Here is a 12,738-nt window from a genome sequence, read left to right as displayed (position 1 = left end):
GTGTGATGCTTTAATATCTATAAATACAGATGCAAGCTCTGCTCTGCTCCTTTTAGGGTGCACCTGCTGCTGCCCTGCAGTTTCTCTCTTAAGGTCGTTACACACGTGCTGCTGGTTTTTTCATAGTGCGATTCATTTTTGCCCGTCAATAAGATTTTTTGAACCTATATCAGTCAATGTTTCTTTTTTTTCCAGACAAGGGTCAATTGGTCAGAAATTCACTTCCGACGTGAACACATCTGTTGCTGTGATTGACAGGTGGCTCAAAATTGGCATTGCATTTTCGTGCATTATATTTGCATCGCTCTTGGTGTGTAAACAGTCTTTAGTATGATGTCCACCCAAAGGTGGCCAGAGCAGGGTTGGGCCCTTCTGCAGCTGCTACTGGCGGCATCCCTCACTGGGGCTGAGGAGACGGTGTGTTGGCAGATAGGTGAGCCGGAGATCCCCCAGCTGTCTAAGAATGGAGACATTATTTTGGGTGGACTCTTCCCTTTCCACGGCATCTGGAAAGACAGACATGACACCTACATGTACAGACCATCACCACTGCAGTGCACAAGGTAAATCACACTGTAGCAAGCTGCTTGACATAAGTAAGATAGAAGATTAGAAGAGCTGGGTAGATATATAAAATGTATTAAAAAAGGTTATCACACTGAGTTGTGAAATAAGAATTCTTTACTGATATAGTTTCACTTTTAATTTTGTTTCATTTCAAGGACATGGGTATACAGTAACACCAACAATGTATAACTGCTTGTGTCAAGCCTGGTTTTCTCAGGTCTCCAGTCTGCCCAGGCTATGCTCTTTGCCATTGAGGAGATTAACAACAGCACAGACTTGCTGCCTGGCATCTTTCTGGGCTACAAGATCTATGATTCATGTTACTCCCCTCCAAGGGGAGTAAGGGTGGCACTGGCCTTGGCTAATGGTAATGAGGATAGATCCACAGCCTCCAAGGCACCCTGCACCAGACCGGCCCAAGTGCTGGCCATTATAGGACCGGACTCCTCGTCTCCTTCCATGGCTGTATCCACTGTCATTGGACCTTTTCATATCCCATTGGTGGGTAGTCCCCCCCCCCCCCCCCCATTCACCTAATGTATAACATGTACTGTAATGGACCTTGGCCACAGTTTGATTAATTAATTTCGTTTTATTTGATCAATAATACAATAATTATTATTCTGCAATTTGTCCGACTGCTCACAGTAAAGGCAGTTTTAAGATAATTAATGCTAATGTGCTCTGAGTTTTTTGTACATTGTTTTAGAATTTGCATCCTCATCTTGTGCATCTCATTCCTTTCTACTCCCTAGATCAGCCACTGGGCCACCTGTGCTTGTCTCAGTGACAAAGTCCGGTACCCATCCTTCCTCAGAACAATACCCAGTGACTTCCACCAGAGCAGAGGTCTGGCCCAGTTGGTAAAGCACTTTGACTGGACTTGGGTGGGGGCAATTAGGAGCAATACTGATTATGGCAATAACGGCATGGCCATATTCACAGAGACGGCCCAAAAGCTGGGCATCTGTGTAGAGTACTCTGTATCCGTCTTTAGAACAGATCCACCAGAAAAAATACAGGCAATAATTGAAATTATCAAGGCTTCCACTTCCAAGGTGATTGTCACTTTCCTCAACACCCCTGATTTGGAAATACTAATACATGAGATGAGCCCCCACAACCTGACTGGGTACCAGTGGGTCGGCACTGAGGCCTGGATCATTACCCCCTCCTTTGCAACTATGAATGGACACCACATCCTGGATGGTGCTATAGGGCTGACCATGCCCAAGGCCCATGTCACAGGCATGAGAGAGTTCATCTTGGATTTAAAGTCACTCAATTCATCTACTGACAATCAATTGTTCACAGAATTCTGGGAGACAATCTTTGATTGTAGGTTCAAGCAGATGAAGGCCTCAGAGGGGAATCAGAGATACTGTACAGGCTCTGAAGATCTGTCAGGGGAGCAAAACATTTTCACTGATATGTCAAACATGCCCTACTTTGCCAATGTCTATAAAGGAGTGTATGCTGTGGCTCACGCTCTACATAGTATTCTTGGCTGTAAAGAAATGTGTGACAATAAGGTACAGCCAGATCCATTCACAGTGAGTTGGTATTGTTTATTACATTGTTGCATGTCCATAATTCTCCAGAGCAAGAATGAGGTGGTTTACATTGAATGGAATAAGTAAAGTATTATCTATCTGCTCAGATTTTGCAGCACATAAAAAAGGTTCAGTTCAAGACAAAGGAGGGGGAGGATGTTTACTTTGATGAGAATGGAGACCCAGCAGCAAAGTATGAAATCATAAACTGGCAGCCGGATGAAAATGGCAGTGTGGCGTTTGTCGCCGTTGGTCTTTACGACGCATCTTTACCTGCAGAAAAACAGCTAAATCTGCACACTAAGTCCTTAATTTGGGCACAGAACTCAGAGCAGGTTAATACCATATGATCATTCATGGACTTGTGGGATTATTGTATCGCAATGTCGATTTGATCAGAATTCCAAATGGTGACTTGTAAAGACAACAGCATATCAAAGTGTATCTCATACTGCTTTTTTGTTCATGCAGGTGCCTGTGTCAGTGTGCAGTGAAAGCTGTCCCCCAGGAACCCGTAAGGTCCTCCAGAAAGGAAAGCCGGTCTGCTGCTATGACTGTATACCATGTGCAGAGGGAGAAGTCAGCAACACCACAGGTAGGCCTACTCTAGCATTATTTAATGGATCAGAGGATAACGCCTGTAAATTCAATATCAGCAAATAAATATTCAAATATAATAGCAGTATTTATATGTTTATATGCAGTACAATTCATAGTAAAAATGTAGTTAATCATCCGTGCATTTGAATATGAAATTTGGGAGTACTGTGAAGTCTTGTTCTGATTTATAGAACATGGCTGAGTAGAAACAACGTGTAAATTAGTTGTAGATAACAAACAACTAATTATTTATTATTCAGGGTTTCAGGGTCAGGAGGCTGGAACCTATCCAAGCATACATTTGGTGTAAAATTCTGAATCAATTAACTACGTCAATAGGTAGCATACATTCTCCATCCTTATATATTTTGTCCCTTATACACTCACGCTCATGTTAAAGTGGCTGTTAGTTTACATATAGTTGATAACAAACTGCAGGAGCTTAAAGTTACAACTCATCAAGGCATAGCCAGTCCCTCCAGGATTTCTCCTCCAGTTTTTTTGTGATTATTGTGATCATAAATGTTTGATTTTGCTTGTCTCAAAATTTGCGATGCAATTTGTGACATTTTATGTGATTGTTTGCGGTAAAATTGCGGGAACTGGCATAAATTGCGATTGAATTTTTTAATAAAAAAATAATAATTCCTCCATCGTTTCTCTTCTCCTTTCTTCCTCATCCTCAATGATGCTATTATCACTTTGCCTTTTCTCATACTTTTGCTTAGTGCTTCATATTTTTCCTCTTATCCTTATGTCCTCTTCATGCCTTCCCTGTCCTCCTCATCCCTTGTTCCTTGTTAAATTTTCAAACTACTAGACCCGGAGCTAAATATGTGTGACCGGTGACCAACAGGTGTTAGCACCACAACCAAGTATACGAATGGGGAGCCACCCAGAACCACCAGACATGGACAAGAGTTGGATACACAATAATCTTTATTTATAACAGAATGATAGAAAAAAAAGGTAAAACCCCAGCCCCCCCTCAGTCCAGGTATAATGGTATTTCTCCCAAATGTCCTCCGTAGGGCCCGCTCGATCCTCACTCCAAACACCTCCAGGGGAACTAAAGAGGGAACAATGAGTAACAGTCACTTGACTGGGTAGAGACCCAGGCTCCCAAGGGAGATGGTAGTGGGTGGTCAGAACAGTCCAAGAAGCAACATAAGATGACACTGCAATTCCACACGTGACACTGCAATTCCACACGTGAATTAAGAACCTCTTGGATATTCGGCTTTGTAAGCTAGAAAATTGAAGGGAGGGGGGGGGACAAGGCTCCACGCTCCAATTGTACTACACACTGTGCAAGTGCAGGGAATATAATAAATATACACGTTTACAATCCACTCCAATGAGACAGTTCTTGGCCCCCACGACAAGCCACTAAAGTGCTGAAAAAAACCAAATGGGGTTTGGTTGAGCAAGCCACTAAAGTGCATGAGAAACACAGGGAGTTTGGTTGGGCAAGCCACTAAAGTGCATGAGAAACACAGGGAGTTTGGTTGGGCTGGGCCGATGTAGATACAGACCAGGAGGTCTTCGCTAAAAGTACAGTGCCAATTGTTCAAATATACAGTTCCGGCCCGTCCAATGCAACACAACGATAAAAACGCGAGTAGAAAAAGCAGGAGAACAGGAATGATGGCAACTGTGGGATAGTCACGAGAGGGGTACTTAGCTTAAAGAGGGGTGCGTCGTAACCCCTCTACGTTTCAACGACGCCTCCCTTCTGTAGTTGTGCAGTGGCAGTCTCTCGCGCTGCTGTCGGCGCTCCAAGCAGTGGTGGGTCGGGATACCGTGCGCTGTCTGGGGTTGTGCTACCCTCCGTAGCTCTCCTGTCCACGTCCCGTCAACTCTCAGGTTTGGCTGTCTTGCCCAGGACTGCCATATCCGTCTCTTGCGTCCGATTCTGCACACCCTCTCACCTCCACGGCTGCCTTTGTAAAGGCAAAAAGCCCCATTCTCCTAATCAGCCGCAGCTGTGTTCAATTAGGATTTTCCCACACCATTCAGGTGGTCACGTCACTCATTCGTCTCCTCCCCTTAAAGTTAATTTACAGGGACATAAAGCATTTCAAAACTGGCTTGTGACATATGCCCCCCCCCCCCCCCCACACACACACACACACACACACACACACACACACATCGTGAGACTGTGAGACAGTCGCTTCTGTGTCTCACTCTGTTTTTACTAAACTATCAACTCTTTCATTGTCTGACCAGCTTCAATTTTGTAGGCTACTCATGCACCTTGATTCTCTGAGAGCATTCTTCACAATGCTTCGCGCTAGCAAAGTGGCTGTCCAGTGACGATTTCCGTTTTTGTTCCACGACAGAGTTGCACGGAGTGCAAAATAGTTTGCCTCCACTTTCATGCAAAACATTTGGAAATTGTTTTGCAGTTATTTTTGTTGGCAAATGTGAGGGGTTTGCCCTCATCGCAATGCGATGACGTGTTACGGTACCATACTCTCGTCACTTCCTATTGTTATCCCCCATTCCCACAGCAACCAGGCAAGATGACAGCGCACACATATCTCAAACCCAGTTAAAGATGTGGCATTTTATTAAAGTTTTGCGGCGAAATCGCGGGAATTTTGAAAAATTGCAAGCCCCCGCAGATATGGCGGAGTTTGGTTGAATTTGCAAAATCGCAATTTCCTGGAGGGACTGAACAGCCAACAGCCTATGGTAACCGGGGTTGAGCGAATTTAGTTGTGGCCATCCCCTGCCTCCAGGAAAGAGTATCACAAAATAATTGAATCCATATTCACAAAATAATGTGCAATTGTCACAGGCAGTAAGGGTCTGGCTTCCATCAAAGACCTAGATGGTAATTGTGCATCCTTTGATCTTCTGAAAAGGAAGTTTGAATTGCCTGGCAGGAACTGGCTCACATTCCTGCAAATCAGAAATTATGTTTGATCCAAGATTCATACCTTTGAAGCCCTCCCAAATGAACCTGCTTTTTTCGATGTTTTGCCGGGCCCTCCTCACTCCACCTCATCTCTAGATGTCTGTGTCTGTTTGATGACTGTACCATGGCCTCTACTGAGAGGATTAGAGAAGCATGGCAGGAGGAACTCTGTACTGATTTATCTGACATTATATGGGAAGGAGTCTGTCGGTTGTACAACTCTGCTCAGTTAATAGCAGACACCAGCTGATCCAATTTACTTTACTTTACTTTACTTTATTTCATTTAGCAGACGCCTTTCTCCAAAGCAATGTACAGAGGAACTAGAACGACCGCAACGCGGACTTATGCCTCCGCCATTAGTTCATTCTGGAGTCCAAATCGCCATTTGAGGCAAATTGGAAGAGATTCCGTCAAGGCGCTCCTGTGATGTTGCGTTACAGAGCTTGGAAATTGGGTGTGTGAGAGGTCACAGTGACCTTGAACTTTGACCACCAAAATGTAATCATCCTTGAGTCCAAGTCGATGTTTGAGACAAGTTTGATTAAATTCCGTCAAGGCATTCCTGAGATATCGTGTTAACAAGCTTGAAAATGGCGTTGGAGAGCTCACCTTGACCTTTGACCTTTGACCACCAAAATCTAATCAGTTCATCCTTGACTCCAAGTCGATGTTTGAGACAAGTTTGATTAAATTCCGTCAAGGCATTCCTGAGATATCGCGTTAACAAGCTTGAAAATGGCGTTCGAGAGGTCACAGTGACCTTGACCTTTGACCTTTGACCACCAAAATCTAATCAGATCATCCTTGAGTCTAAGTCGATGTTTGAGGCAAATTTGATGAAATTCCGTCCAGGCGTTCCTGAGATATCGCGTTAAAAAGCTTGAAAATGGCGTTCGAGAGGTCACAGTGACCTTGACCTTTGACCTTTGACCACCAAAATCTAATCAGATCATCCTTGAGTCTAAGTCGATGTTTGAGGCAAATTTGATGAAATTCCGTCCAGGCGTTCCTCAGATATCGCGTTAACAAGCTTGAAAATGGCGTTCGAGAGGTCACAGTGACCTTGACCTTTGATCTTTGACCACCAAAATCTAATCAGATCATCCTTGAGTCTAAGTCGATGTTTGAGGCAAATTTGATGAAATTCCGTCCAGGCGTTCCTCAGATATCGCGTTAACAAGCTTGAAAATGGCGTTCGAGAGGTCACAGTGACCTTGACCTTTGACCTTTGACCACCAAAATCTAATCAGATCATCCTTGAGTCTAAGTCGATGTTTGAGGCAAATTTGATGAAATTCCGTCCAGGCGTTCCTCAGATATCGCGTTAACAAGCTTGAAAATGGCGTTCGAGGTCACAGTGACCTTGACCTTTGACCTTTGACCACCAAAATCTAATCAGATCATCCTTGAGTCTAAGTCGATGTTTGAGGCAAATTTGATGAAATTCCGTCCAGGCGTTCCTCAGATATCGCGTTAACAAACATCGTACGGACGTACGGACAGCCGTACGTACGGACGGACAACCCGGATCCATAATGCCTCCGGCCTGGCTATCGCCGGCGGAGGCATAATAAAAACATAGAATCAGGTAAACAGACATTATAGCCAGCAATAATAATAAAGATAATAATACAACCAAGGTGAACATTGATGCCAGCAATAGTAAAAAGGATAATAAATAAAAACAAGGTTAACATTGATGCCACACCAGGTAAAAATAACAGTAAAAAGTACAAGAATCAGGTGAAATTATTAAAATCAAGTCCATGAGCAGCAAATAAGGGAGGAAGGAGGTAGGGTTAGTGGGGAGTAAAGTGGAGAGAAAAAAGATGTGTTTTTAGCCTATTGCGGAAAATAGGGAGTGACTCTGCCGTCCTGACCATGGGGGGGGGGCTCATTCCACCATTTGGGGGCGAGGTAGGAAAAAAGTCTGGATTTTGAGCGACCCTTGAGCCCGCGAAGCAAGGGGGGGCGAGACGGCCTACGCTAGTGGAGGGGCGGAGGGAGCGGTGAGAGGTTTGGAACTTGACCATGGGTTGAAGGTATTGGGGGGATGTTGAGTGTACAGCTCTGTAGGCAAGGACCAGGGTCTTGAATTTGATGCGTGACAGGATGGGGAGGCAGTGGAGGTCTCAGAGGAGGGGGGTGACGTGGGAGAATTTAGTTTGGTTAAAAACAAGGCGGGCTGCAGGATTCTGGATGAGTTGAAGGGGTTGGATGGCAGAGGAGGGGGACCGGCTAAAAGAACGTTACAATAATCGAGACAAGATAAAACCAGGGCATGGACTAAAACATGTGTTGCTTCTCTGGTTAAAAATGGAAAATGGGCGGATTTTACGGATGTTGTAGAGGGAGAATCTGCAGGAACGTGCCGTTGCTGTAATGTGAGCGGAAAAGGAGAGTTGGTTGTCGAGAGTTACACCGAGATTTTTGGCTGTTTGAGAGAGAAGAACGGTGGTATTGTCAATGGATATGGAAAGATCGGACAGGGGGGAGTCTTTGCAGGGGAAGAAGAGAAGTTATTTTTGTTCTTTTCGTTTTGTCTGGGTTGAGTTTGAGATGATGAGAGGACATCCAGATGCTGATGTCATTAAGGCAGCAGAGATACGGGAAGAGATATGGGTGTCAGAAGGGGGGGAAAGAGAGATAGAGCTGTATGTCGTCTGCATATGAGTGATAGGAGAACCCGTGGGAGGAAATGACGTGGCCAAGAGATCTCATGTAGAGAAGAAAGAGGAAAGGACCTAAGACAGAACCCTGGGGGACACCCGTGGTGAGAGTGCAGGGGTCAGATAGAGTTCCTCTCCAGAGCACCTGAAAAGAGCGGTTAGATAGGTAGGAGGAGAACCAGGAAAGTGCAGAGCCGGTGATACCAAGGTCGGATAGGGTGGAAAGTAGAATTTGGTGGTTGATGGTGTCAAAAGCGGCGGACAGATCGAGAAGTATGAGAACGGAGGAGAGTGATGAAGCTTTGGCGGAGTGAAGGGCGGAGGTGACAGAAAGAAGAGCTGTTTCAGTGGAATGTGCAGGTTTGAATCCAGATTGCAGGGGGTCAGAGAGATTGTGAAGGGAGAGATAAGAAGATAATTGGCCGGATACTGTGCGTTCGAGTGATTTGGAGACGAAAGAGAGGAGGGAGACGGGGCGGTAGTTGTTGATGGCGGAGGGGTCGAGGGACGATTTCTTGAGAAGTGGTTTGATTATGGCTGTTTTTAGGGCAGAGGGGAAAATACCAGCGGAGAGGGAGGAGTTGATGAGGGAAGTGAGAAAGGGGGATATGTCAGGGGAGATGGACTGTAGGTGAGATGAGGGTATAGGATTGAGGGGGCAGGAGGTGGCACGGGCTGATAGAATGATTTTGAGGAGATCGTCTGAGGAGAGGGGAGAGAAGGAAGACATAGAGGCAGGAGGTTGTGAGGAAGGGGAGGGGGTGAGATAGGTTGGTGGGGGAAATGATGAGCTGATGGCGGCGACCTTGTTAGTGAAGAAGGATAAGAAATCGTTGGCAGAAAGGGAGGAGGGAGGGCGAGGGGGAAGAGGGTTGAGGAGGGAGGTGAAAGTGTGAAATAGTTTGCGGGGATTGGAGGCAGAAGATTGAATAGAGGCAATGTAGAAGGAGGATTTGGCAGTAGAAACGGCAGAGGTGAAGTTGGAGAGGGAGAAATGGTAAGAGGCGAGATCATTGGGGTTGCGGGATTTTTCCCGGTTCGTTCTGAGGTGCGGAGTCGGGTGCGGTGAGTGCGGAGGGGTTCAGTTGAGAGTGGACAGTCGCTCACCATCTCCACTACTCCAAGCAGAACACTATCTCATGGCTTTTTGTTTTGCCCTTCACTAATGGGATTCTAGGCCAAAATATTTGACTGGTACTCTAAGGCCTACAAAATAACCCTTCAGAAGGGGGCAGAACTCACCATCTTCGGCTTCTCTGAGTCTTCCCTGAACTTCCCTACAGCTGTGCAACAGTCTCTGACACAGGGGACAACTGAAACTAATCCTGAAGGAATGGAAGTCCCCCTCTTCACCCTCTGTTCAATTGTCGCTGACGGATATGACCTCTGTTATACGGATGGAGAGACTTAAGTTCCTGAGGTCCAACTCACTTAAGAAATTCTCTGCTATTTGGGACCCGTTTCTAGCCTACCTCGTTGAGGTTGGGGGGAACGGGTGATTCGCCGGGCTGGTTTCTCATGGACCCCGTGTGGGAATCCGGGCACAATACCTCTTACATGCATATAAGCACCTTACGCGACTGGTAGCACGACGTAATACTGAATGTCGATCATATATTTTTTTCGTTTGTTTTTTGTGTCTGAGCCTGTTTGTCTTGTACGTATGTTGTTCAAAAAAGTTGAAAATAAAATATTGGAAAAGAAATGTCACGGCCAGTGCTTCTCGCATTAACAGTAACAAACGTTAACACCATGGTGCTGCGTCTATATGCCGACAACCGCATAACAACGCATAACAACGACAACAATGCAGATAGCCCACAAGCAGAACCAGCTGAGCGAGGCGGCGTGCAGCATGTCGGTGATCTGGCTGGAGCTCCTGCACGGCTCCAGCACGGTGGGCTCCAGCCCTATACCCTAACCCCTAACCCTACCGGGCTATCGGCATTGCGGGTTGTCGGCATAGTGAGTGGACCCAAAAACCATTCCATGATAACAGATTCATCGATCTTTCCATTGAACTTGGAAATAAAGAAACAATAGCTATGGTTTTCTTTGACTAAGATAATACGTAGACTTTTAGTCGACTAAAACTTGACTAAATAACAACAGGATGAGGTTGACTAAGTATGATGAAAACTAAGGACATTTGACACGGGGCTAAGACTAATAATAATAAAAAAAAAAAAGCAAACAAAATTGACCCCGGCCTGGCCTGCTGCCACCGCTGTGGGGAAATAAGGGAGCTAGTCAGGAAATCTAATATCTGTTTTCATTTTAACCTGTAGATTCCATCACCTGTGAGCGATGCCATCCTGAATTCTGGTCAAACGAGAAAAGAGATGACTGTGAAAAGAAGGACACAGAGTTTCTATCATATGAAGAGATTATGGGAGCACTGCTCGCGGCGGCGTCCCTGTTAGGAACTTGCATGACTGCGATGGTGGCTTTCATCTTCTTCAGATACAGGAACAGCCCCATAGTCAAGGCCAACAACTCTGAGCTGAGCTTCCTGCTGCTCTTCTCCCTGTCCCTGTGTTTCCTGTGTTCTCTGACCTTCATCGGCCGGCCCTCTGAGTGGTCCTGCATGCTGCGACACACAGCATTTGGGATCACCTTTGTCCTATGCATGTCTTGTGTTCTGGGGAAAACTATAGTGGTGTTACTGGCCTTCAGGGCTACACTTCCAGGGAGTAATATCATGAAATGCTTTGGCCCTGCTCAGCAGAGACTCAGTGTTGTGGCTTTCACTCTCATACAGGTCCTGATTTGCATACTTTGGTTAACTATCTCTCCTCCTTTTCCTTTCAAGAATTTTAAACATTTTAAAGACAAACTCATCTTAGAATGTGCATTAGGCTCAGCTGTAGGCTTCTGGGCTGTGTTGGGGTATATAGGAGTCCTGGCTATGTTATGTTTCTTTTTGGCTTTTTTGGCTCGGAAACTTCCCGATAATTTCAATGAAGCCAAATTCATCACCTTCAGCATGCTGATATTCTGTGTGGTCTGGATCACCTTTATCCCTGCGTATGTCAGCTCTCCAGGGAAGTTCAGTGTTGCTGTGGAGATATTTGCAATTCTGGCCTCCAGTTTTGCACTGCTAATCTGTATTTTTATTCCAAAATGTTACATAATCTTATTGAAGCCAGAAAAGAATACAAAAAAGAACATGATGGGTAAAATGCCATCAAAATCATCATGACGAGTGAATATAATAAGCATAGTAGAATGACAAGAACTTGTTTCAATAAAAACACATTTAATTCATGAACGCAATAGGGTACTATTATAATTAGCTGTGCTTACTGTCATTGATATGGGTGAGCCCAGGAATCGAGCGTGCGAGATGCCTAGTTGTTTTCAAAAGTATTATACAAATAAAGTTATTATTATAAAGTTATTATTAATCCCAATCATTGATACAGTACACTGCCCCCCTGTGGCAAAAAATGGAGGCCAGCTTTTATTGCAAACTCCTCCCTGTCAGCAATGCTATTTTCTAAGCTAGAGACGCCTGGGGCTTTAAGGAATCTGAGTTTTGTTGTGAAAAACTCAATCAAAATACTGAACCAGCTCAACCAGGTCAGGAGAGTTCTGACTATACCAGATGTTTCTGTCCACACACCAATTTGTTTTAATTGTTCTTTTCTAGCTCCATGGTCAGACCGAAACTACCATGCCTGGAGTGAGAAGGGGCTAGTTTCCGTTAGAGACCTAATACATAGATGCTCATTTCGCATCTTTTGAACTTCTGAGGGGGAAATCTGAGTTGCCCAGCACGCATTGGCTCAGATACCTACAAGTTAGACATTATGTTCGATCCAAGTTTCGTGACTTTGAAGTTCTCCCAAATGAACATGCTTTTTTTATGTTTTGTTGAGTCCCCCTGACTCCAGGCATATTATTTCTAGATTTGTGTATCTGTTTGATGGCTGTATCAGGGCCTCCACTGAGAGGATTAGAGAGGTATGGCAGGAGGAACTTGGTGTTGAATTGTCTTATTGAATTATATGGGACAGGAGTATTTCTGTGGTCCAACAGACACCAGCTGATCCAATTTAAAGTCACTCACCGACTAACATGATACAATTCCTTACGATAGCCGCACCGTTTCAATTTTCATTATCATTAAAGCCGTGGTACCGTGATTACCGTGGTACCGTGATTACAGGGCTTTGAAAAACATGGTAAATACTGTCCATCATCAACCAAAGTTGGCAACAGTCTCCCAGATGCAAACGTGCAGCCTTGGAGAAATGATTTCAGTGAGTGTATCAATCCTTTTTGGGTCTGAGTTTTCAATATAAAACGTTGTAAAATGATTTCAGTGAGTCTCTCAGTACTTTTTGAAAATGTTCAGCAATTGTTTTTTACAAATACCGTGATAATATGATAACCTTCATAATTTTGGTCACGATAA

The 12,738-nt window shown here is 44.7% G+C and overlaps 1 protein-coding gene across 1 annotated transcript; it reads left to right on the top strand.

Annotated features, from left to right (window-relative positions):
• Positions 1-330: 330 nt before the first annotated feature.
• On the top strand, positions 331-11,520 carry LOC310779414 (extracellular calcium-sensing receptor-like; the record flags this gene model as incomplete). Its single annotated transcript, XM_083639949.1, has 6 exons — positions 331-563; positions 771-1,068; positions 1,323-2,120; positions 2,228-2,455; positions 2,592-2,715; positions 10,607-11,520. 6 exons carry the CDS (start codon positions 331-333, stop codon positions 11,518-11,520), a joined length of 2,595 nt encoding a protein of 864 aa, XP_083496075.1.
• Positions 11,521-12,738: the final 1,218 nt, after the last annotated feature.

The sequence above is a fragment of the Poromitra crassiceps genome (genome assembly GCF_964638095.1).
Source record: "Poromitra crassiceps genome assembly, chromosome: 7".
Lineage (NCBI taxonomy): Eukaryota > Metazoa > Chordata > Actinopteri > Beryciformes > Melamphaidae > Poromitra > Poromitra crassiceps.
This window is presented reverse-complemented; position numbering and strand designations above follow the sequence as displayed.